At 29.2% G+C, this 25140-nt stretch overlaps 3 protein-coding genes across 3 annotated transcripts in view; all 3 read left to right on the top strand.

Moving 5' to 3' along the window:
* Positions 1-3229, top strand: part of LOC113386311 (prolow-density lipoprotein receptor-related protein 1) — a 113756-nt gene extending 110527 nt beyond the window's left edge. Inside the window, exons 76-84 of the mRNA XM_026624100.1 lie at positions 395-576; positions 642-776; positions 909-997; positions 1063-1242; positions 1319-1440; positions 1526-1685; positions 1805-2009; positions 2753-2890; positions 3017-3229. Of these exons, the coding sequence (XP_026479885.1) occupies positions 395-576; positions 642-776; positions 909-997; positions 1063-1242; positions 1319-1440; positions 1526-1685; positions 1805-2009; positions 2753-2890; positions 3017-3095 (1290 nt within the window). The 3' untranslated portion in view covers positions 3096-3229. The remainder of the gene's footprint in view (positions 1-394; positions 577-641; positions 777-908; positions 998-1062; positions 1243-1318; positions 1441-1525; positions 1686-1804; positions 2010-2752; positions 2891-3016) is intronic.
* Positions 3135-9976, top strand: LOC113386310 (low-density lipoprotein receptor-related protein 1-like). Its single transcript, XM_026624099.1, has 6 exons — positions 3135-3235; positions 5015-5064; positions 7065-7195; positions 7437-7645; positions 7727-8033; positions 9756-9976. The coding sequence occupies exons 1-6, from the start codon at positions 3135-3137 to the stop codon at positions 9885-9887; spliced, it is 930 nt and encodes a 309-aa protein (XP_026479884.1). The 3' UTR covers positions 9888-9976.
* A 6768-nt stretch (positions 9977-16744) lies between these two features.
* On the top strand, positions 16745-24923 carry LOC113386309 (hemicentin-1). The gene is made up of 12 exons (XM_026624098.1): positions 16745-16877; positions 18363-18475; positions 20580-20676; positions 22168-22289; positions 23377-23518; positions 23604-23773; positions 23915-24071; positions 24144-24326; positions 24392-24466; positions 24546-24680; positions 24761-24838; positions 24904-24923. Exons 1-12 carry the CDS (start codon positions 16745-16747, stop codon positions 24921-24923), a joined length of 1425 nt encoding a protein of 474 aa, XP_026479883.1.
* The last annotated feature ends 217 nt before the right edge of the window (positions 24924-25140 follow it).

The raw sequence follows: 25140 nt of genomic DNA, 5'->3' as shown, positions 1-25140 counted from the left end.
TAACTCCATCGGGATATGACTCGGCTCGGATATGACTCCGGTCGGATATGACTCCAGTCGGATATGACTCCGACCAGACATGACTTGGCCCGGATGTAACTCCAGCCGGATATGACTCCGCCCGGATATGACTTTGCCCAGATATGACTCAAGTCGGATAAAAATTGGTGTAAAATAATTACACATGATATCTCACTATACCCCTCCCTACCCCGATGGAGATATTTTGTGATATTTTATGATTTTTTGTCAAACCTCTCCTCCCCCTAAAAACTCTATGTGAAAAACGGACGCCCCCTTGCATATATTGAATCGAATATTTATTTTTTGGCAATTTAACAACGAATATTAAATTATGTCAAAGCTAAAGGTTGTTGATCTTTTTTTTATTCAGATGGAATCTGGGCTGCAATATCCCAATGGTCTAGCAGTTGATTGGATAAATAAAATGCTTTATTGGACAGACTCAGTACATAATAGTATTTCAGTTTGCGATTTGGATGGAAAGAAAAAGAGAACTCTTATTGATAAATCATTAGATTTTCCAAATGATATAGTTTTAGATCCCTATCTCAGGTGAGCTTTTATTTTTGATATTTATTATGAATAAATATATATTAATAGTAATTTTTGGCACTTAGAGTTATGATTTGGTCGACATTGGGACGTAATCCAAATATTGAATTATCAAGCATGGATGGTAATAAGAGAAAAATGCTTATCAACAGTAAAATTTATTGGCCAACTGGCTTGGCCTTAGATTATCCTGCTAAAAGGTAGTTGTATGAATAGCATAATTTTGTTTGTTTCGTGTTGTGTAAGTTTACCAATATTTTTGAAGTGTTATTCTAAGTACTTTTGTCGCTTTTACATCAAAGCCATAGTTTCATTTCCTTGTTTCATTTCAGGTTATATTGGGCAGATGCCAAAGGACAAACCATTGAAAGCATTACTCTAAGTGGCAGGGATAGAAAAATAATACATCGTTTTACTGGAGGTAATTTATAATAAGACACAACTACTATTGATTTGATTCAAATTTTAAAAGAAATTGTGTTTTAGGAGAAAAACCATTCAAATTAGAAGTATTTGAAGATTATGTTTACATATCAACTTTGACAACATATAATGTGCTGAGAATAAATAAATTTGGGCATGGTGATGTTTCATTTTTAGTTCGTGGATTGAATAGAGTGTCCGATATAGTATTGGTTCAGGAACATAAACAACAAAGCAGCAACGGTAAATAATTTGAAAAATATAATTTATATATTAAAACTTATACATTGAAAATAACACATATTTATTTATGTTTTAGTCACTAACCCATGTGATGAATCTGTCTGCCATCAAACTGCTATGTGCCTATTAAGCACTCAAGAACTTGGACGTACTTGTGTCTGTCCAGACGGGCTAATAGAGCAGATAGTTAATACTGAAGTGCGTATCTGCATTAATTAATTTTTAATCGTTGAATGAATTCTATTTTACAATTAGTTGATTTTTTATTTTTTATGTTTGGCAGGTTCAATGTAAACCAGGCCGTAATGCCGTTTTATGCAACTTGAAATGTAATACTGGCGTATGTCAGCTTCATGACAATGTACCTAAATGTTTATGCCCACCACATTATGATGGAGAATTTTGTCAACATTACAGATGTTCCCAGTATTGTCACAATAAAGGTAAATTAGAGAAGAATAGATTTAAGCATTTATATATTTTTATATTTTCAGTTTTTCTTTCTCGCTGTTTTGATTTGATAAGAAATTAAGACTTTTAATTGTTTTTCTCCGTTATCCAGGTTTCTGCTACTTCGATCTAATGTCATCTAGTGGTCAAAATGCGCCGCCAACACCTAAGTGCAATTGTCCGCCAGAATGGACTGGTGAACGTTGTGAGATACCAGCCGACGCTTGCAGAGATCATTGCGCTAACGGTGGTACTTGCTATATATCAGCGTTACATCTGCCTAAATGTAATTGCGCACCAGGATTTATTGGAGATAGGTAAGATCAGAAATTTTGGCAATAAATTGTGGTTGGAATAAATTGGAAAGATGTTCCTTTGACAAATATATTTATTTATGCATCCTTTTTTATTAATTTATCTAAGGACACGTTTATGTTTTCATAAAAAAATTCGATTGGCTAATTTTATGTTTCCTCGATGTTTCAAGCTATTCTGAATCGAATGAGACCAAATTTGGAAAAAGTATGTGTGTGTGTGTGTGAACAGACTTTTTGCCGTGAATCGACGTTTTTTCAAAAACGGCTGGACCGATTTCAAAAATTTAAAAGCCATTCGATGTATCTCGATGAGAACTAGCGTTTATCAATTTTGCGCGACGATCAGCGAAGCCGTTTATTTGTAAATAGCAGAAAAGTGAAAAAATTTTCGTCCACGTTTTAGCCAGCAATTCTGAACCGGGTTTGAAATTTCAAAAACCGTTCGAAAGATATTGGTTGGGAATCATGCTGATTAGTTTTTGGTAAAGATCGGCTTTGTCGTTTTCTCATAATAAAGTTTTAAAAAAAATTCGACTATTTTTATGAGATTTTTTGGCGGTAGATACCATAGTCTTATAGATCATACTAAAATATTACGGCCCTACGACAACTCGTTTAATTTTAAAATTCTTAAAAGTTTGCAAAAATGATTATCGTTTTTTTGGCATTTGCCAAAATTAGACCTTTCATCGAAGGCAAAATACCAATACCAACCACTTTAGAATTATTATCATGTTTTAAAGATGTGAGCAGTGCACAAGTCTCCAATGTCAAAACGCTGGCGTTTGTACTTCTGATGGCACTGGGCAGTTCATTTGTAAATGTCCTCAAGGATACAGTGGAACATATTGTCAAAAATCGGATTGCGATGACCACTGCCGGTAAGAAAAAATATGCAGCTACATATATACAATACATATTATTATTAATTCGCAATCATATCTACTAAAAACCAGATTACACTTAGCGTATTTGTAATCTCACCAAATCTCATTTTCTTTTGGCAGAAATCATGGTCAATGTGTATTAACAAGTAATGGTCCTGTGTGCCGTTGTCATAGTGGATACACCGGCCAAAAGATGTGAGCAAGATGCTTGCAAATATCACTGTCTGAACAATGGAATATGTCATCCGAGTCTGAAGCAAATGACTTGCGAATGTCCAGACAGATATGCAGGCAGGCGGTGCGAGATCGATCTGTGCAACCAGGATCCAGGAAAATCATGTAAGTAATAATTGTCATAAAAAAACAATATGGGGATATTGAGTATCACACCTTGGGTACAAGAACACTGATATTTTTTACATGATTTTGAATTAATTTTCAATATTTGACTTATAGGCAAGTAGACCTACACATAATTTACATTTTGTGGTTTTGTGTTTGTTTTTGTCAAATTATATATTAGTATTTATACGTGTAGCCAAAATTAAATACTAGGACATGTCTATAGCGAAAATATCAAAGTAAATATTGACGTTGAATATTGCGTTATATAATATCTAGGAAGAAAGTATAAATTTTCATATTTAATGCTCAAAAATAGAAATATTTAGAGCGTTCATTGTCGTTAGATTTCTGTATTATTTCGAAAACTTTGAAAATTATCAAATATTAGGATAATAAGAAACTTGGTAGTATTTTTGGCTGATTGATTCTTCGAATTTGAACCGAAATTTTATATAAAAAATTCATAAAACTTTTATTAACTTCCCGTAGGGTAAGTTATACTAATCGCAAAAAAATCGAAAATGAAAATATGTATATATCTTTACGTTTCAAAGGTTTCTGAATATTTTGGCAAAACTTAGAAAAAAATGATGTATATATGTGTGTGTATGTGTGTATGTGCGTGTGTGTGTGCGGATACAAATTTTCAACGACGATTTCGGGAACATCGATCAACCGATTTGAATAATTCAAAAGCATTCGATTCGTATTGATAAGGAGACGTGCTGATTAGTTTTTGGCGAAGGAAGGTCTAGCCGTTCCGAAGATACGGGGCAAAAAGTGCCAAATACGATAACTCAGATCTTAAGAGAACGGAGCGTCAGATTTTAATAATTCAAAAAACATTTTACTTGTATTGACAAGATGAAGAACTGATTAAATTTTTGGGAAGGCATGTCCAGCGGTTATGGACTTTCATTAATAATAAGTTAAAAGAATGTAATTTATCGTTCAAAAATGTTTATTGGACATATGTACTTCAAATTATCTGATGATTTATAGAGATTTTAATAAAGTGTACACATTTTGTGTGAATTTTTTTGGATTCCGTACCAAGCTTTTTAATTACGGTACGGGAAGTTCCAGCAATTTGGCTTAAGGCACGATGCCATACACTCCATTAGTTGATATTCCAATCATTAAAACTATATACATTTACTAGATCATACATAATATTTCATATATGACATCAGCTACTAAATTTTATTTATAACAGAATCTTTAATTATGTATAACGGAAAATTATTCTTTATGCAATATTTAAAAAGAAATTGCAGCAATTTTGATTGATGATGACAGTCAAAGCAAAATTATTTCTTATTAGCATTATTGCGATTTGTGAAAGTCAGCTGACAACACATAAGTATTTGTAGAAATCGAAATTGATGTACGATAGTTTCAAGGCTAATATTAAATTATTTAAAGCCGGTGTAGTGTAAAATGATAAGAAGTTAAATCTTTTTATTGCTATTAAATAATTTTCTATTTAGTCATTATTGTGTAATACTATTTATCGAATTTTCATGGGTATTTTTGATTTACTCAGTTCTTTGAGTTGAACACTTCTCGGATTTGCAGAAAAACCCAGCATTTCAGTTATTTGCTGCCGCGCTAAATATACATATCGTTTATTAATCTAGTCAGGATGTGTCAATCAACAGAACATACATGTTATTTGCGAAGCTGATAATAGAAATGATTTGGAAATTTAGTAAATAAAATTTAAAAAATAGTAATTATAATAAGTGTAGTGATTTTTTGTGTGTGACATAGACGTGGTCAATGTGAGCCTAAAGTTTGGATGATTGTAGTTATAACTAGCTGTAAGTGGAATTCTGTCTTAAGGCAATTAGGGCATCGTGCCTTAAGGCAAATTGCTGGAACTTCCCGTACCAAAAATTATTATTTTTTTTTAAAACGATTAACATTTTTGAAAAAAATTAGTTTTAAAAAATAAGATTTTTGAGAAACTATAAATTGGACAAAAATTAGTTTTTTTTGAAAAAAAACTTTTTTTTTAAAAATTTTTTTTAAAAAAATTTTTTTTTTTTTGAAAAAAATTTTTTTTTCTTTATTTTGACATATTGTGGAAGATCTGAACTTTTTTTTCAAGCAATCGTACTGCTTTAACTACCTAGGGACAAAATATAAAGCGCGTAAGCGCCGCGTCGCTGTCTAACGCATAAGCATTGGTACGGAACCAATAGGGATGTTAACAAAATGTATACTTATTGTTAAAATCTCTATAAAATGTCTGATAATTTGATGTGCATATGTCTAATGATCATTTTTGACCGCCAAATGGCTCATTTTTTTACTTTTTCCTCTATATCTCCGAAACCGCTGGACCTACCTTCATGAAAGTTGTATCGATTCTTTATCTTGTCAATACAAATAAAATGTTTTTTGAATTATTAAAATCGGACGCTCCGTTCTCTTAAAAACTGAGTTACCGTTTTCGGAACTTTTTGCCCCGTATCTTCGGAACGGCTTGACCTGCCTTTGCCAAAAAACTAATCAGCACGTCGCCTTATGAATACGGATCGAATGTTTTTTGAATTATTCAAATCGGTTGATCCGTGTTCCCGAAATCGTCGACGAAAATTTGTATCCGCACATACATACACACACATACATACATACACACACACATACACACACACACACACACATACATCCATTTTTTCTAAGGTATGCCAAAATGTTCAGAAACCTCTGAAACGTAAAGATATATAAAAATTTTCATTTTCGATTTTTTTGCGATTACTATAACTTGCCCTACGGGAAGTTAAAAAGGAATATTCTTGGAAAAGCCTTGAAATAAAGGTAATAAATATACCGCATTTTTTTTATAAATTTGTTAAAAATATTATAATAATATATATTAATTGTATTAGACACTTATATTTTTAATAAATCATTCTTGTAATTTGTACAATTCCAGCAAAACAATATTTTTTGTAATATAAATAGATTTTTTTAATTAGTAGATATTAAATGCTTTAGGTAGTGTTTAATATAAGATTTTTTTTTATTAAGAGAATTTTTTTTTATTATTCACTATGTTGACAATAAAAATAAAGAGAAAAAGTGAGAAAATATACAAGGATTTAATAAATAAATAAATGCTAATCAAATAATAAAAATAACAATAATAATAAGTAATAGTTATAAGTAACTCGTGTAATTATAACCAACTTATTTAATTTATTTTTAATAACTTCCGCATTTAATTTATTTTTAATGACCTGAGTATGGCAAAATACATACTAATTCCGGAATTAGCGAGTGGAAAGGGTTAAATAATGTTCTAGTTTTGTTTGGGAGTTTTATAGTTCAGCAAAATTATGACTGTTCAATCAAATAATATAGTTCGCTTCGTATTGAAGTTATCTTTCAAATAAATATGGGCGTTTCAGAGCGTGCTTTGGAGGGGCTCTATATAAAAATTTTTTTTGGCTACCCTCAAAAAGCGTAAAGTTTTCTCCTAAATTAGAATGAAAATATTTACTAATTATCTGGCACGTTTTCTCAAAATTTTTACAAACAATTTAAATAAAATGTACACTCCTTTTGCTTTTTTCCGACAAACTGAATTATTAAATCATTTATGCAAACTGATTTATTAAATCATTAATATTTCATGATTTTGGTTGTTCTATAAATTTCGCCTATATGGAAAATTTAGAAAGTTTATTAATTTTTGCTTACCAACGTTGGAGGCTTCGTATAATTAAACCAGCTGATACGACACCTACGCCTCTGGGGCGTTTGTATGTTAAATTTTTACAAATAATTTGATAACATTTTTTTTATCTTTCAGTCTGTTCGAATGGTACAGCAATGAGCAATTGCGCAGACCGAACTCCTTGCCTGAACGGCGGAATTTGTGAAATTATAAACAACTTGGCTTTATGTCGATGTGCTGATACTTACGGTGGAGAAAATTGTGAGGTATTTATGAACACACTTATCATTCTAAAAAAATCTTCAAAAAAGTAGCTATAATATAGTACTATGATCAGAAATGCTCAATTAACAGAAATTAGTATTATGATTTCCGCCAGCATGTTTCAATTAACTAAACATATTTGCATAAATTGATCATTACGATTATGTCATGCTGGATCTATAAATATTTGTTATTGTCTTGAATGATGAATGATAAGAATATCTAATTTTTTTACAATTGCAGATTTATTTCGGTCATCAGCATCCCTGTGAAAATCATTGTGAAAACAAAGGTATATGTACCTTAAAAGCTCTCGATTCCGTACCACATTGTCATTGTATTGATGGATGGCATGGTTCTACTTGCGAAATACCTGACGATTGTGAAAATTATTGTCTGAACGGCGCTACATGCCAATATCCGAGAGATAATGATTATATGCCTATATGCCTGTAAGTACACCAATACCATAATTTTGGTTTGCCAGTTATTTTTATTGCTATATCAATTAACTTGTTTTGTTTTTTGTACAGGTGTAAAGAAGGTTATACTGGTTCTCGATGTGCATCCCTGGCTACAGGTTATTCCACAGCCGAGGATTCCCACGTCGAAACTGGTCAAATAATTGCAGGAGTTGCCATTGGTGTCACCGTGGTGTTATTAGTCGTAGGAATGGTGTGTGCAGCATTTTATGTAATTCAAAGGAGAAGAACGCATACGCCGTTCACACATTCCAGATTACGTAATGATAATTTGGAAATAACGAATCCAATTTACTTGGAAGATCTTGGGGAAGAACCGACTGAGAGAGAGCAGCCGTACCCGACATCTACTGATAAGGTTAGTGATAGTTGATAATTATGTGATTATTGGTAATTTACGTTTTGATGCTAGTATGTGGTATCAGTATATATTCAAAATGCTATGCTTATATAACACTGTAGACACAGTGGTCACTTGGGGCACACCTAGTGTGGAATTTTCAAAAAATTGAATTTTGAATTTTTCCATATTTTGATAAGTTATACCTTTAAAAATAACATACTAAAATTTTAAATCGATATCTTAAATAGTTTTTGAGTTACAGCCATTTAAAAATGTATATATAGTATATAGTATAACGATCATTTTATCTTTAAACGCGTTTTTCTCGAAATAGCATTTTTCGAATTTGCTGGAGTCAGATGAGAGACAAATGATCCGATCGCTCTCAATTTTTTTTGCAACTCCTCTATATAGTTCTCCATATGATGGCCCGCCAGTTTTTTGATCTGATCAAAAATCGAATTTTGGCAGGCCAAAAACGACCAAAATTTTGAGAAAAATTTAACCTTTTTTTCAAAATGCTGCCATTTTGTCAGTTTCTGATTTTTTTGTCTGAGGGTCATCTTACAGACAATATGTTTTACTTTCTGGAATTTTTTTTTATTTTTATTAACGAATGAAGCTGCAATCACTCCAGCAGTTTTTTGGCGTCGCCGCAGATCGCGTGTTATTTCAAAAATATTTAATATATTATTCCAAAAATTTTACTGGATATTCTCAAAACATGTATAAATATACCCTCCAAATTTTAAATATATGGATTCACTCGTTTTTTTTTAAACTCCCAAAAATGGCTGTTCTTTAGGTTATCAAACTAGGTGTGCCCCTTAAAGGTAAGTTTGCAATTGCTTTATAACAAACCCAATAGTGTAAACTGCAAACATTCATATTTTCATGTTATGTATCATATTACTTATTATTATATATCATATACTTATTTTTTGCACATCTAATATAATTTGTTAAACATATTCAACCTCATATATGGTCTCATTGACCTCTTATTGTCCATCGTTATACCTAGCAATCAATTTTAAACCTATACTAATATTACATGTAGATTAACATATTTTATTTATTATATTAAAAATATGTAGATTAACATATTCTATTATGTGATTTATCAACTAAATAACTAAAAATTTAAATCAAATAATGCTGTAGATAACGCATGCAATTTTTATTATATTTCACTTCGTTTTGTTAGATCAGAGATCTGTAGTTAGGTGGAAAAAAAATGTATTTATTTAGTACTTATTTATATTTGAATGATAAGCAACATTATAAAAACACTGTTTTTGAAATGTCGCCTTGGTTCTTTTTTAAAAAAATGCATTACGATAGCCAGAAAAAAACTTATAAAATTTTTTTAGTTCAGGCGATAGAAATAAATGTGCCGAATCAATCACAAAAATCTTGTTAATTCAAAAAATGTTTATGTGGTTTTAGTTCATACATCATTCCTGCACATTTTTTGTTACTATTTAATTGAATTCATTTCATAATAACTGTTTAGAGCTTGAATTTTTTTCATGAGCATGAATATTTTTTACTAGTTTGTGTAACAATTTGGTGTAGGTTTTGCTAGCATAATTTGATACGTAGGATTGCTAAAAATTTATTAAGGTAAGTATCTATGCAAGTAAGTATTTATATTTAATTTAAATTTACTGTGAATAGTTTTACTAACAGAATTTATTTTTCCAATATTAATTTATACAAATCTTCTGATTTTAGATCAATTTTGCAAACCCCGTATATGAAACAATGTATAGTGCATCAGATTCAGATAATGTGAGATTAATGCCAGGATCTGAAGAGAAGAAAGGACTTCTAAATCATCAACAAGATGATACTTCTACCACATAGGATTAAATTGAAAAAAAAAACAATACATTTAAAATTTTGTACATAAAGCAATATCGTCCTTTTAGAAATAATTCGTATACAACATTGCCTAAATTATGCCAAATTTTAATATTTTTTTTGTAAATATTGAACAAAAATTTTAATGAATGTATTCAGCAATTATTTGTTGAATTTTAGTGATATTTTAATTATTTGATGACGAAACTTATTGGAATAAGAAAATGTTTCACGATCACTAACCAAAAATTAAAGTATTAGGTAATGTAACTTTTGCCATACTGTAATTATAAGAAAATTAGTATGAATAACAATATTGTACTATCGAGATATCGAGAAATTTGACGTAGATTTGCATTTTGCCTAAGAGATCAAATGTTAGTTTTTAGTTTTCGAATGAGTGCAAAATATTTAGCCGTTCGAATCAATCATTATAGGCGCTTCTATTTTAAATATAGATTTTTTTATTATATATATTCACCTAAAATTCTGGCAGTTTTATGTGATTTATTTTAATACTGCTGCTATAATTATACAAAATACGTGATACCAGTTCTAAGCAAACCATTTGTTTTTCTTAGCAAGTTATCTAAACTTGTATGGTTAAAATTGTAATTTTTAACAAAAGCCTATATTATATTATATGCTATAATAATATATCATTTTAACTCTGTTTTTAGAGATCAACCCCTTATTAAGAATATATCTACATGTAATATTTGTAATTGTGCATGTGATTTATAATAAAACTCGGCGTTTTTTATACCATATCACTTAATCTCTCAGAATTTTATATCAGGACTCATAGTCAGAGTTCTGAAAGAAATAAAAGTCTCTTTTTGAAATCGATATAAATTGATAAAATCCTGGTCAAATTTAGTTTTTGCTTTTATTCTATTTATGTCGTAATTGATAAAAGAGACTTTTGAGACACTTGATACTTTGTTTAAATACTCAACAAAAATTGCAATATTATTTATATATAGATTATTGCTTGATGTCACAATTATCGATTTTATGTGAATGAGAAAGTTTAACTAATCCTTGTAAATATGTTAGGTAGGTAATACAAAGCTATTGTATGTTTTAAACAGAAAACTTAGTCATAAATAAAATTTCGAATAATAAAAGTTAAGTTAAAACAATTTAGGAAAAATATGAGAAAAACATCAAAATCGAATAACCTCATGAGGTATAATAATTGAAAAACTAAATATATTTATTCAATAAAGCAGCTATTGAGATTTTAGGTAATTTTAAGTATGTGCATGAATAAGTTTAGATATGTATATCGATTCATTGTTATGATCGAATTTGGTTCCTTCATTAATATAGATATGTTCTATCTTGTGTGATTCAGTGACAATTCAAATGGCCAATGATATTATTAAGATTTTTCTTACTCTTTGTAATAACAATAAATGTTAATAAAATAGTATAATGCATTTTGATTTTTTCCTCACTCATTACCATAACAAATAAATACGTTTGATTTTAATATTCTATATGCAAAAATAATACATAATTGAAACGAACTCAATTGACAAATATAGTTGGGATTCGTGCTGACTAGTTTCTGGTCCAATCCAATCGACCTGATGTTTTTTCGTGAATTTGGTTTGACAATTTTTTTGATGGTCCTAACTAACAACCTAAAATATTATAGGCCTATCAAAATTGGTTTAAATATAAAATATATTAATTAATGTAAAATAATGGCCTGTGCCAACACTTCAAAATTTTATCGTCACGATTTTAAAAGTTGCTTAATTTCAATTCTGATTCATCAAGTCTTATTTTGCTTGGACATATTTTTGCACGTTCTTCGAACATGCCATTAAACAGAGTTTAATTTTCAGTATTAATAAATAGAGAGTCTATTTCTATAAAATAGTAGATTATCGGTTTAGTAATTTTTTAATCCTTTCCCACGCATTTCTCATCATAAAAATAAGAGTGGAGCGCCACTCATTAATAAAAGACATATGTTTTGTTTTAGATAGAAGGTTGAGCGAACTTAATTGCTCTTCCAATTAACCTTCATTAAAACTGATGCATGCCTTGAAAAAATTGCACGGCTAGCAAAAAAATAAAATAAAATTCTGGTGGTCAGAAAAAGATTTGTTGGGAAAAAGTTAGATAGAGAGGGTAAATTCTAGGTCATTTTTAAATCATCGTAAAAAAGGCGATCCATTTTTTTTACTATCATTTTTTATAATTTAATATTTATAATACAAATAATTTTTAATTTATTTATCAACTTTACAAAAGTACAGAAAAAATGGAAAAAACTAAAAATAATAATAATTTTAAAAATTAGCAGTTATTGAAGTTGGGGGTCTAAAAAAAATTGTCACGTGACCGTGCCGAAATGGAAAAAGAGATTAATAATCTTGAATAATGTCGCAAAAAATGACCGGTGAAAAATGACCATTTTCTTGCCTCTTTTTTGAGCTTATCGATTTTTTTAAAAATGGTATAAATTGAAATTTGGGGATGAAACTAGAATATGTTTGAGAGAAGTGTATGAGGAAAATTCTCTAAAATTTTCATGTGTATCAGTTCAGTTATATATTGTAATTTTATCGATTTTTTGATATTAGATAACGAAATTTTCTGGTAAAATACGTTTGTATCTATTGCTTAGAATTTCATATTATGAATAAAAAATATCAGTAAATTAAAAAAATCTTAATAAGTTTTAAAACAGTATTTTAGGACCGTCCTGACATTTTTATATTGGAGAGCATTTCCGTAAATAATAAAGTAGTTTTAATTAAAATTCAATACTTTGTAATTCAACGATGAGTATATTAGGCATCGATATTTTTTGTGCACTTTTTTTGTTTTTGTATATAAAATCATGACATACTTAATCTAATTCGGAGCTAATTTGCTTCACATATTTTATTTTATAAGAAAATGGTCTGCAATTATCAAATATTTCATATATGTGACGAATGATAAAAAATAATTATTTAAATAATACAATAGAGCAACAAGAGAAATATGTAAATTTTCGTTACCACTTGTTCGATTGTTTGTATACATATGTGAAATTGCAAAATTTGATACAAAACTAACATAAATTATTGTAGAAATTTATCCTTAAACCTTTCACTTTTATTTAAAAACTTGTATGTATAATTTTATCAAATAATGGGAAAAAATAATACATGATATTAATTTATGGGAAAAAGTATATAAGAAAGTGTACAAAACTCTATACAAAATTTGTGTTCTATATTTGGCTCGAAATCTTTATTCAAACTCATGAGAATATTCAGATCAGGTCTAAAGTATGTTATTAAGTGAAAATAGCCTTTCTGGAATTTACTGCAACTTATTATATATCGGTATTAGAACGAAACCTATAGATTTTGAAAAGCATCCCAGTGGTTGTCATTTCTCTTCCTGGTGAGGTTATTGTCATAATAAGTAATTATCTTATTAGTTAAGCAGAATTTGGTTTAACATTGTAATATGGTTTTTGTGATTTTTTCCATAATTTACTTAATTTATTTAATTTGAATTATCAATATTGCTTCGAATGATTTTACAATGATACAAAATCCATATACTCACATTTTCTAGATATTTTTTTTCGGTCAACCAATGGGTTGTTTTCTAACAACACTTATATAAAATGTTCTCATCGGCGTTCAAAATAAAAAAAGGGAAAAAAATTTTGGAAATTTTCTACAATGCATCAATAAATTTAAAATATTAAGTAATAAAAATTTTATATTATCTTCTAACGTATCTGTATCACGCTATATATAATTTCTACTATCTCCTACAAATGCGATTAATTAATATATCTTCACCAGCGACGTCTCAATTCTTGACTTCCAAGTTTTTGTTATTTCAGCAATCGTTTTTAATTAAAACGAGCTTTGTTCAATTACTACACTATAAGTAGAACAACATATAATTTTTTTCGTTTGTCGTTAGACATATGTTCAAATTTATTGGTTTTAATTGTTGATAGATGTAAGATGTTTGTTCTCATTTCTACAAGATCTTAATTATTATGGTTCGAATTAGGAAATCTTGCGCAATCACCGTTTTAAATTTGTATGACTTAATAGGATGTTAATTGTAATACATATATGTCTATTGCAGTGGTGTTTCAGACTGGTCATCAAGTTAACCAATTTCTTGAGGAACAATTATTAGTAGAGTTATTAAAATTATTTATGTCCATTACTAATTTTTGGCTGATCTACTCATTTTCTCAAGTACTATATGATTCACTCTGCTCTCTCCAGAGAAAAGATGTTTGATTACGATAAAAATCCGAATGTTCTTTATAAATAAATTGAACAAATAATCAGTGTATGTTGAACATGTTAAGTAATACATAAAAGGCCCATCAACTTGTACAGAAAGACCAAGAGCAAACATTGTATTGGACACATGAGGGTACATACAGAATTATTGGAATCGTTTAAAAGCTCTTAGTGTGTCGTGTATGCGGCTTTTGATAGAGGATAATGGTCAATTGCTGTAATATAATTTACTACTAAAAGACTTACTGACTATGTGACTCCGAGAGCATTCCCACTTGTTAGGTCAAACGTATTAGTTGGGATTTTCTCTTATAATTATTATTAAATAGACACAATATCGATTATGAGTTACAGGATATTTTATGCTCAGCAAAAATTAATTTAAATAAAATTAGTAAGAAAACTTAAGGCTTATGTACTCTTATTATACTTTTATTTTTCTGAACTAAATGTATTCATTTCCTTCAAAAAATAATATCTTGAAATCTTTTTCAACGTTGAAACATGTTTGAAATAATTAGCAGCCTTAGCAAATTATACGTTTCGACACTTGATGTGTGTTGTCATTCAGCAAATCTAAAATTCAATATACAATGAATACAAATATTTAAAAAATTAATGAAAAAATATATAGTTAGAAGAAATATACATACCTATCAGGCTAAAAACAGAAAAATAAGATACTTAAATTAGTTTTCAAAAAAAATATGTTGAAAACTTTGATAAGGAAATGTTTTTCTTTCAACTCTTTTTTCCACAAATGGGTTGCTAATTATTTCATATATATTTATATATGTATGAATGCATATATGTATATAATTCGTCAAATTGAAAAAAATAAAATATTTCTTTATTTATATATTTTGACCCTTGATGTGTGCCATCATTCAAGATTTCTTACCAGCAGGAACAAAACAAGAGGGTCTGGCATTCTAATATTAAATAATATTTTATAAAAAAAATATTATAACTTATAATATTTTTTATAAAATATTAATTAATAATAGAACATAACGAAAAATAAAAAATAAAGAAATCCAAAAATGTTCCATAAAATAATCTATCATTTCTCCTGAAAAAACATTTTTAGCTATTTTTGGTATTTGTATGTCGATTAAAATTTTATAAAAAAAATTTTGACTGTTGGTTTTTGTTCTATTATGAATTGTTGAAGGATGACGCATATTAGGTGCCGAAACGTCTAAAGAAATTGATAATTTATTTCATTTTGAATTGGTTACTTTATATATAAAATATGTTTTAATGTCGACAAAAATAAACTTTAAATAAATAAAAACCACAATAGAGCATGATATTATGGTACTTACTTTATATTATGATTTTATGGTACTTAAAATATGGTACTTACTTTTATGAACTTTTTTCCTGAATGTTGAGATTTATTTAGTTCTCTTAACCTTACTATTTTTTTTTAAATGTAACCAAAGATCATTCATAAATTTTATTTGTCATAAGGGTAAAAATTAATGGCATATCATGGGAAAGGGCATGAGCAAATTCCCCTAATTTGGTAACGTGATAATCTAATATATCTAAGGATTAAAATGTAAACTATTAACCGTTGTCCAAAACTGAAAAAAAATATCTATAGGAACGCATTATGCTAAACATAATTTATTTTTAATCGTTATAAATAATTGAAACCGGTAGAAGTATGTGGTTCATAATCTCGAGAAACAAAATATAAACAAATATTTTGTTTCTTGATCATCTAGATTCAAATCACTATTTCAATTTAATTAATAAATAGCTATAAAACTTGAGTTTTATGGAAAAAACTTGAGTGCGTTTAATGGAAATAGAACGCTTAAAAAATTACGAGTATATTTGGAAATATTTTTATTGTATTTTCTTCTATTATTTGATCTTTATAATAACTATTCTCTCCTAAAACAGTAATATTTTGAAAAATTATGAATCCAAGTTACTTTTGAGAATGTTTATTATAACGATTAAAATATGATTTAAAAAATGAAAATAAAAAAGTGAGAACTAAACGTATATCTTGCAAAGTAGCTAATTGTAAGATAATCTCATTTTCACCAATATTCCGAAATACAGTGATACAAATTCTGGTACTAAATTATATTTACAAATTCTGGTAGTTATTTTATGTAATTAATATGTAATTTTGGAATGAAAATTATTATTTCACATGTGGTCAATTATTCATTATATATAAATGAAGGTAATACATTTGTAAACAATATATTAATGTAGTAGATAATAAACTCTCAAAAGATTTCAAATGTCCCTTTTAAATTTTTAACGTTCACTGTACTCCTAACCTTTTGTCTGTGTCGAGAGTGGAAAGTTGAACAGTTGAGTTGATCAGTTCGTTGTCGAAGTTCATAGGAGAAACAAGGTCTGGATCAAAATATGAACGATCAAAATTATTTAAAAATATCTCAATAACAACAAAATTCAACTACCATGTTTTGTGCTTTTATACAATTTTAAAAAAACTCACCCAAACAATTTTTTTTACAAATATGTTGTAACTTTCTTATTCATAGATTGTTAATTATTAGTTCATAGTGATTCAAAATGAAGTGTTTTGTGTTCTTAGTTTTAATTGGTATTTTTACCAAAGTGATATGTGATAATAACTTTAGAAGTATGCCGATGACTTTGAGGACACCGGAAAATGAAACTATTTTGCTGCCATGCTACCACAACAGTGAGTATAATAATTAATAACATTTGTTTACAGATTTACAAGATTTTTATTTTTTATTAATATTAATTGGTGAATGTAGATATTATCTTTATTGTATTTAAAATAATCGGCTTTTTGGCAAAAAAATATATAAAAAAATGTGCAGTATAAGAAGGTGAAGATTTTAAAACACACTTATTTTTTGATATGCCATTTAATGTCATCGTCAGTAGATATGAAACAAATTTGAAAGTAGATATTACATACATTTTGTTTCAATTTGATTTGAAAAATTTTTGTATCTACTAATGAATGACAGAATTGTAAGTCGAAATGTCTAGAAATATAATGATGTTTCAAAATCCTTACCTGTTTTCCAAAAATTTTATTCATACAATTCAACATCAAAATTAACTTATCTTTACCTAAATTTTACTAATTATTTTTTCTCTGTTTTAGTATTTTGACATTGCAATTTTTAACATCCATAAATTATCACACACACAAGTAAAAAAAAAATTCATTATTATTATTCGATTATACATCGAATCAAACCCAAGATCAAAGATTAATTCGTAATTTTGCTTTATTTTTTAAACGTTTTGATATATGTGCTTTCAATTATCATTAACTAATCCAAATAATTATTACTTGAGATTTTATTTTTATATCTCTATCTAGATATTTTATCTTTTTATCTGGAAATCACTAAATGATAAATCTATGTAACGATTAAATTCCTTAAAAGCTCAATTTTGATCATATCTATTTAATAAATAGATATGATTAAATAAAATTGAGCTTTTCAAGAATTTAATCGTTTAAACGTTTGTTTTATCATTATATATATTTAATAAATATATAATATCTATTTAATAATTAAATATGAATAAAATTGAGCTTTTAAGGAATTTAATCGTTCGTTTTATCATTTGGTGATTTTTTCTACAACTTGCAGCTAAATACTATTAACAAAATTATATATATATATATATTAATTTTATAACTTGTCTAATGTTTTGAATTAAAAAGGTTAAGATAGATATGGATTATAGTATAAATAGTATTTATACAATAATCTATATTTATCTATATTCTTTATTAATTATTAATCTCTCTACTCAACTTTAATCAATACAGTATTTCGTATTTTACGACTTTTCTCTAAATTCTCCAATTTAATAAAATTATGAAGCAAAACCACACATATTGTAAGAAACATTTAAGCTTCTATAATATAAATTCATCAAAAAAAAAATATCGGCAAATCACTAAATGATAATGTATACACAACTCACTAATTTTATTTAAAAAGAGTAATATTCTCTACATTTTTATTAAATAATATTTTGTAAGCCTATCATTTTATTAACTCATATATGCATAATTAAAAATTCATGATATTTAATAAACAATTTTATTTTTTGGTGGACCCTGTATAAAACTAAATTTTATCATGTATTAAATTATTTTCGTGTATCATTTACTACCATTTACCATTTTCAGCTCCTTATTTCCTCCTGAGGTGGTACCGGAACGACCAGCTCCTGGCGGATTCACAGCACAGCGAGCATCCACTTCCGGACAGAATGACGCTCTGGTCCAACGGAAGTCTGGAAGTAAACGCATAATAATAATAATAATAATAATAATATAATTTAATTCGTTGCATTCAAAATATTTTGAATGTATGATATCACCATCACCCACCTCTTAAATGCACTTTAAATTTAATGGTTCATAACCGAATTATTTAATCCGTAATTCTCTATTCATAACGTTACATCGCTTTATTTGTTATGAATGGGCGATGACTTTCAAGCATGAATGCAAAGGTTATACTCATTTCTTTATGAATGGATTCAGAATTATTTATGTTGTTATAATAATAATAAGTTGATAGATTTGGAATAATTCAATTTGCAGTATTAATTGGAAGATGACGTTAAATAGCAATTGTGATATTTGAACGTAAGGTTAAATTGATATAATGGGTAGTACTGCCCTAGGGCTGGTCCATGAGACTGAGTTGAACTCCAGCTGAATTCAGGGAAGAATAGTGTGAGAGATTTCTTATTATCATTTCACACCGCAGTGCCCAAAATGGGCTTATTTATAATTGGAAACATATTTTTGATCTATATTTTTAAGCGAAAATGGACATCGACCTCGTCCGCACGAGTCCGTGAGTTAAACCATTACGTCATGTAATACCCATATATATAATTTAATTAATAAAAAAAAATTATGTTTGTAATTAATTTTTTTATATTTGATCATCGTTCAAACTTTTTCTGGACTAAAAAATATTTCAGAACTAAAAAACAAATCTATTCCCCCGCTCTCAAGTAGATAACAAAAAGAAACATAACTGGAGTGACTAATAACACGACTTAGACAAACTTTAATAATATAATTTAGCCAAATTTAATAATCTAACTTAAATTTCATAATTGATCGCATCTTTCAATTATATTTTTGGAGCAAAATTATCCAGATCAAAATGTATTAAATTTCCGTAAGGTAAGTTATGATAATCGTCCAAAAATCGTAATTGAAAATTTTTACATTTCTTCAGTTTTGAAGGTTTCTGAACATTTTGGCATACCTTAGAAAAAATGGATGTGTGTGTATGTGTGGGTGTGTGTATGTATGTATGGATACAATTTTTCGTCCATGTTGTCGGGCGCACGGATCAACTGATTCCAATGATTAAAAATACATTCGATTCCTATTGATAGGGAGATGTGCTGATTAGTTTTCGGCTAAGGCAGCTCTAGCCGTTTCGGAGATAAGGAACAAAGAGTGCAGAAAGTAGAATTGAAAATTTTTACATTACTTCAGTTTTGAAGGGTTCTGAACATTTTGGCATACCTCAGAAAAATTGGATGTGTGTGCATGTGTGTGTGTGTATGTATGTATGTATGGATACCATTTTTCGTGCACGTTTTCGGGCGCACGGATCAACCGATTTGAATGATTCAAAAAACATTCGATGATAGGGAGATGCGCTGATTAGTTTTTGGCAAAGGCAGGTTCAACCGTTTTGGAGTCAATATTTCTTGAACAAAAAATACTTTCATGATATCTCCGGCTCGATTTAAAAAAATTCAAACATTTTTAGATACTCCGCGAGACATTTTTAGACAGTTTGCGTTATTCTCACTTATTTTTGGCCATTTTTAGATAGCTTTCGTCATTTTCAGACATTTTTGGACAATTCAGGCATTTTTACACTTTACAATATTTTTATACCGTTCACAACATTTTCAGACAATCTGCAATATAAGGTTGTCAAATATCTCCATTCCGCCTTTTTGTATTATAAACCAAGAGCAAAAAAGCGGAAGGGAGATATTTGACAACCTAATATTTTCATGCAACTCTTGCTCTGGCTTTTCCTATTTTCCCTTGCTGAACCTTGTTACAAGACGCATTAGAAGTTTTACTTCAAAAACGCAAAAGTCTTTTGCATTTTTCCTAATGTTTAATATCATTCAATTTTCTTAGAACGTCTTCAGTCAACCCCATCTGCAGGCCCATCTGCCTTTCTTTCTCCTTCAAACAATTTTGCTTATTTGTGATATCAATTAAACTTACATTATATTGATTTGAATGGGTCAATTATCCCAGTAATCGGACCATGTAAATACAAATAGGGTGTAGTTAAATGTAGAATTCCAAAGGTGCAGTTAATTTATTTTTTACTGACACAATTTTCAGATCACACGAATCCAGTTGAGTGACAGCGCTGATTACTCTTGTCAAATCCAAACGGAAGGAGGTCTGGCTCAGCAAGTACACACGATAGAAGTCCAAGGTAATAAATTAAATTCTGTTTTAAAGGACTATTTATACAATAATAAGCACTTTCGTGTCATGGAATTAAGTTGAAGGGCTAGACGCACTGGCAATGAACTAATTATTGTTCATTGCTGTTTTCAGGTTCTAGACATGATTGTTATAATTTTGAACGTGATATCTTGCATAATCTTTATCATACCCAGTGCTGGATTTACAGTAGGGGCAATCGGGGCTACTGCCCAGGGCGGCAAAATTTGGATAGTGAGAAAAAAATTCTATACAATATAATCAACTTTTTTTTAACGACATTTTTCATTTCAAGAAATATAATTAACAAAACATAATACGATTGCAATGCAAAATTTGGGTTGAATTAACCGATTATTAAAATTTATTATTTTGCCTTGCCTTCCTCTCCGAACGTAAATTATCAAATTGGTTAATAAGTCATTATCAAATTTGTCAATTTGGCTAATATAAAGATCCGTAAACAAGCTGAAAGTTTAAGAAAAATATTTTCTTCAGTTCTCTTCTTAAAATGATGAATGAATGAGCCTTCTTAAAATGATGAATTTCTGCACTTCCAAGCTTATAGCGTTGAAAAAAAATTTGAACTAATGACGCATGACATTGTGCCTTAATTTTTATTGTGCCTTTTATAAAGAGCTTTAAAATTGAAAATGAAAAAAAAATTGACTTTTTTGTATGAAATGAAAAAAAAAACACTTTTGTATTATGAAATTTTTTGAAAATTATAAACTTTTTGCAAAGCAATCGCGCTGCGTAGCTGTTTCAGAGAAGAAATATCAAATCTCAATTACCATTTTTCGTAATTCGTGCTAAAAACTAATGAGCACGTCCCCCCTTCAATACAAATCTAATACTTTTTAATTATTCAAGTGAACACGGATCAACCGATTTAAATGATTCAATTCCTATTGTTAAGGAGACGTGCTGATTAGTTATTGGCCAAAGCAGGTCCAACTGTTTTGAAGATACGGGCCAAAATGCCAATAATGATAATTTAGTTGTTGAGAAAATAGCGTCCAATATTATTAAAAAAAAAATAGAATAAATAACTGCTTAAATTTTGGGAGGCAGGTTAGCGGTTTTGATGATCCAATAAAAAAATTTGAAAAAGAAACATTTGGTGGACAAAAGTGATCATAAGACATATGCACATCAAATTATCAGATATTTTAAAAATATTTTAATAATAAGTATACATTTTGTTTACATTTATATGAGTTATGTAACATTGTTTATTCGTTGGACTGCGACGCGGCGCTTACGCGCTCCTATATTGTGTTCCTACGCAGGTGAAGCAGCGCGATTGCTTTAAAAAAAGTTCGAAAGTTTGTAAAATTTCAGGGATGGGGCGGCATTTTTGTCAGTGCCCCGGGGCGCCAAATTTCTAAATCCGGCCATGATCATACCGATAATAATATTTATATTGTTTTATATTATTCCTATAAATTGTATTTATATTATTCCTGTATATTTTTAGTACCTCCGTCTTTAATAATTGAGCCTGAATCCGGAGTTTTAGAAATTCCAGTTGGCGGCAGAGCTCACATGGCTTGTCATGCAACCGGAGTACCCACACCTATCATTACCTGGAAGTGTAAGGTATTTAATTCATATTTCTCAAATATTTTTTTTAATTTTCTGGGAACATCAAGGATACGCGTGTAAATGTCACATCATGCAATTTGATACTGAAACTATTAAATAACTATTAGGCTTTAAAATTCTAAGAAAGTTATAATTGTATCCAAACAAACTAGATTCAAATGATGAAATGATACATTTTTTCTTCGTTGTTATTATTATTAATATTTATAGTAAACTGGACGTTTATTTTTGATTATACTCCAAATAGGAATTATATCCGATCCTAGTGATTGAATGCTATTAAATCCTAGTGAAAAAATACTGATTTGAATCAATTCGAATTAAACTTCTATAAAGACCTGTAATGGAAAGAACCCTAAATTATATGATAATATCAAACTATAAAATAACACATTATTAAAGTTAATAATTGTGCTCACTAATATTAGATTTTTCTAGATGTCGTTTAATTATCTGAGATTTGCGAAAACTGTTCAATTTCACATTTACTAATCGGAAAATTGTATGGAGTATAAATCTGAAACAATCTATTCATAAATGCTTAATCGTTCTAATTTGGGTTAATGTCAGTTAATTACAGGTTAATACAATATTTGTTGTGAAAGATAAAGAACGTCATAGGGCAATTCAGCCGTAACAGAGCTCATAAAATAGCGTTGTCATGGCAACGCTCTCTTATGCTTCTTCTTGGTAGTGAATATTATAAAAATGTCTTTCTATTTGCTGTGCGATAAAGCGTATTTTACATATAAACTAGCAAGGAATAATGTTATGATAACAGAATTTTAGATGGTGCAGTTATCGTAACATTATTTCTTATTCGCACAGCAAATAGATAAGCGTCGCCATGACAACTCTATTTTATGAGCTCTGTTATGGCAGAATTGCCCCATCAATTACATTTCTAATAGCTAGTACATTTTGCTTATGAGTCATATGACTCATAAGCAAAATGTACTAGAGCATATATATTTGCTTGTGCAAATGCATAATTTATGAAATTTAATTCCAATAATTAATTTGATCTTAATAGTCAAGATTTTATGTGAATTAGTGAGAAATATTAGTAAATTTATTTAAGGGCCAAGAACTTGAACTAATAGACAGCAGGCCAAGTCTGACTTTTGAAGTAACAGGTCCGGATTTAGATGGTGACTACGAATGCATTGCTGACAATGGTGTCAACCCACCTGCTTCTGCGATAATCATATTAAGAGTTCTAAGTAAGTTAAAACAAATACATATGTGTAATAAACGGAAAATTGAAATTTGAATCTTAATATTTATAAAGTAATTTATTTCCTCAAGCTTTTCCTCGTTTGACGAGCCCTCAACGAAGTGTTCATACGCGAGCAGGATTGCGCTCCCAATTGGAGTGTTCGGCAACTGCACGACCTGCGCCCAATATCCATTGGTTTCGATCCGGAATTCCGGTCACTCTATCTGCTGGACGAGTGTCTAGGATTGACCAAGAAATGGTAACGCGGATAAGGAAAAATTAAACAGTCAAATGGATATATGAAATATTTTTTGCTTAATTTTATTTATTTGTGAAGATATTGTCAGAATTCCAAATTTTTAAATTAACAGTTAAAATTTTTTATTCCTATATTTTTCAGGCCCCTACAGATCAACAAGAAAGTACTGAGAATTCACCTGAGATAACCAGGCGCAGTGTTCTTTTATTCAAAACGGTACGAGATACTGATCTAGGTCTGTTCGAATGCCGGGCCGAAAATAAAATAGGAGTGCAGCTTCTGCACGTAGAGCTTACTGGTAATGAATCATTTTTGTGTTGATAAATTGCAACATTACTCTATTTTTGTTCAATATAATTTTTCTAATTAGGGGTTCCTCAGCCGGCGGTTTTTAAGACTGGACCTCTACCAACGCTGCCGGATGATGCAGTGTCATCAACAGTATCCATTCCTCCTGGAATGGTTAGGGATTCTTCATACACACTTGTTTGGCAAACGGAAAGCCTATCTCCTATTATCGAATACCGACTGCAATTTAGAACAATTTTAACAGGTATCATTTTCTATTTGAAACTGAATCAAATATGCTAACCATATAAAATACCTTTATTTTTTTAGGAGACGTGACAGACCCTTCACGAAAGGAAACTTCGGATTGGACATCTTTAACGATTCCAGGAGATATGTCGTCAGGTAAGATTTGTTTTGAATTATAAGATAATTAAAATATTCCATTGCTACTTGTTTCAATTATTATTGTATTGTTCTACAGCACCTGTTCACACTGCTGGATATTCTTTAAGAGGACTTGTACCAGGAACTTTATATGAAGTTTCTGTTGATAGTAGAAATCGCTATGGATGGAGCACGTCCAGACCTCTTTTAAAGTTCACTTCTTGGGGAAATCGTACGTTATTCATTATAAAATCGTAGTAATAACATATGTTTTTAATATTTGTTTATATTTATAATTTATTTTTATTTTAGCTTTAAAAGATCCTTATGCAAGTCGGACTTCGATCACTGAAATGGACTCCAATTCTTTATTTTTAGGAGCTGAAGAAAGTAGGCACGTTTCTTCATCAGGTGTAAATTTAAGGTTTAACTTTTATATAATTGTTTTTATTAAGGTTATTATTATGGCAACTAGATATAATATTCTTTCATAATGTTGAGGTAAATGTGTTTTGAGTAATTTTTAACTAATAATAAAAAAAGTTATTGTATAAGTTGTAAATGTGATTGACATATAATATATTAATATAGGCATTATACATAATTTTAGTTAAGTAAGAGATTTAAATAATATTTGGTATCTTGATTTCAGTAAACTTAGATAAGTGATGTAAATTTGAAAATAATGGCTT

The sequence above is a fragment of the Ctenocephalides felis genome, unplaced genomic scaffold, assembly GCF_003426905.1.
Source record: "Ctenocephalides felis isolate EL2017-DRISC unplaced genomic scaffold, ASM342690v1 CF-g0.4_SCAFFOLD_03571, whole genome shotgun sequence".
Classification (NCBI taxonomy): Eukaryota; Metazoa; Arthropoda; class Insecta; order Siphonaptera; family Pulicidae; genus Ctenocephalides; species Ctenocephalides felis.
The sequence above is the reverse complement of the archived record's forward strand: the minus strand, read 5'-3'. Positions and strand labels throughout refer to the sequence as shown.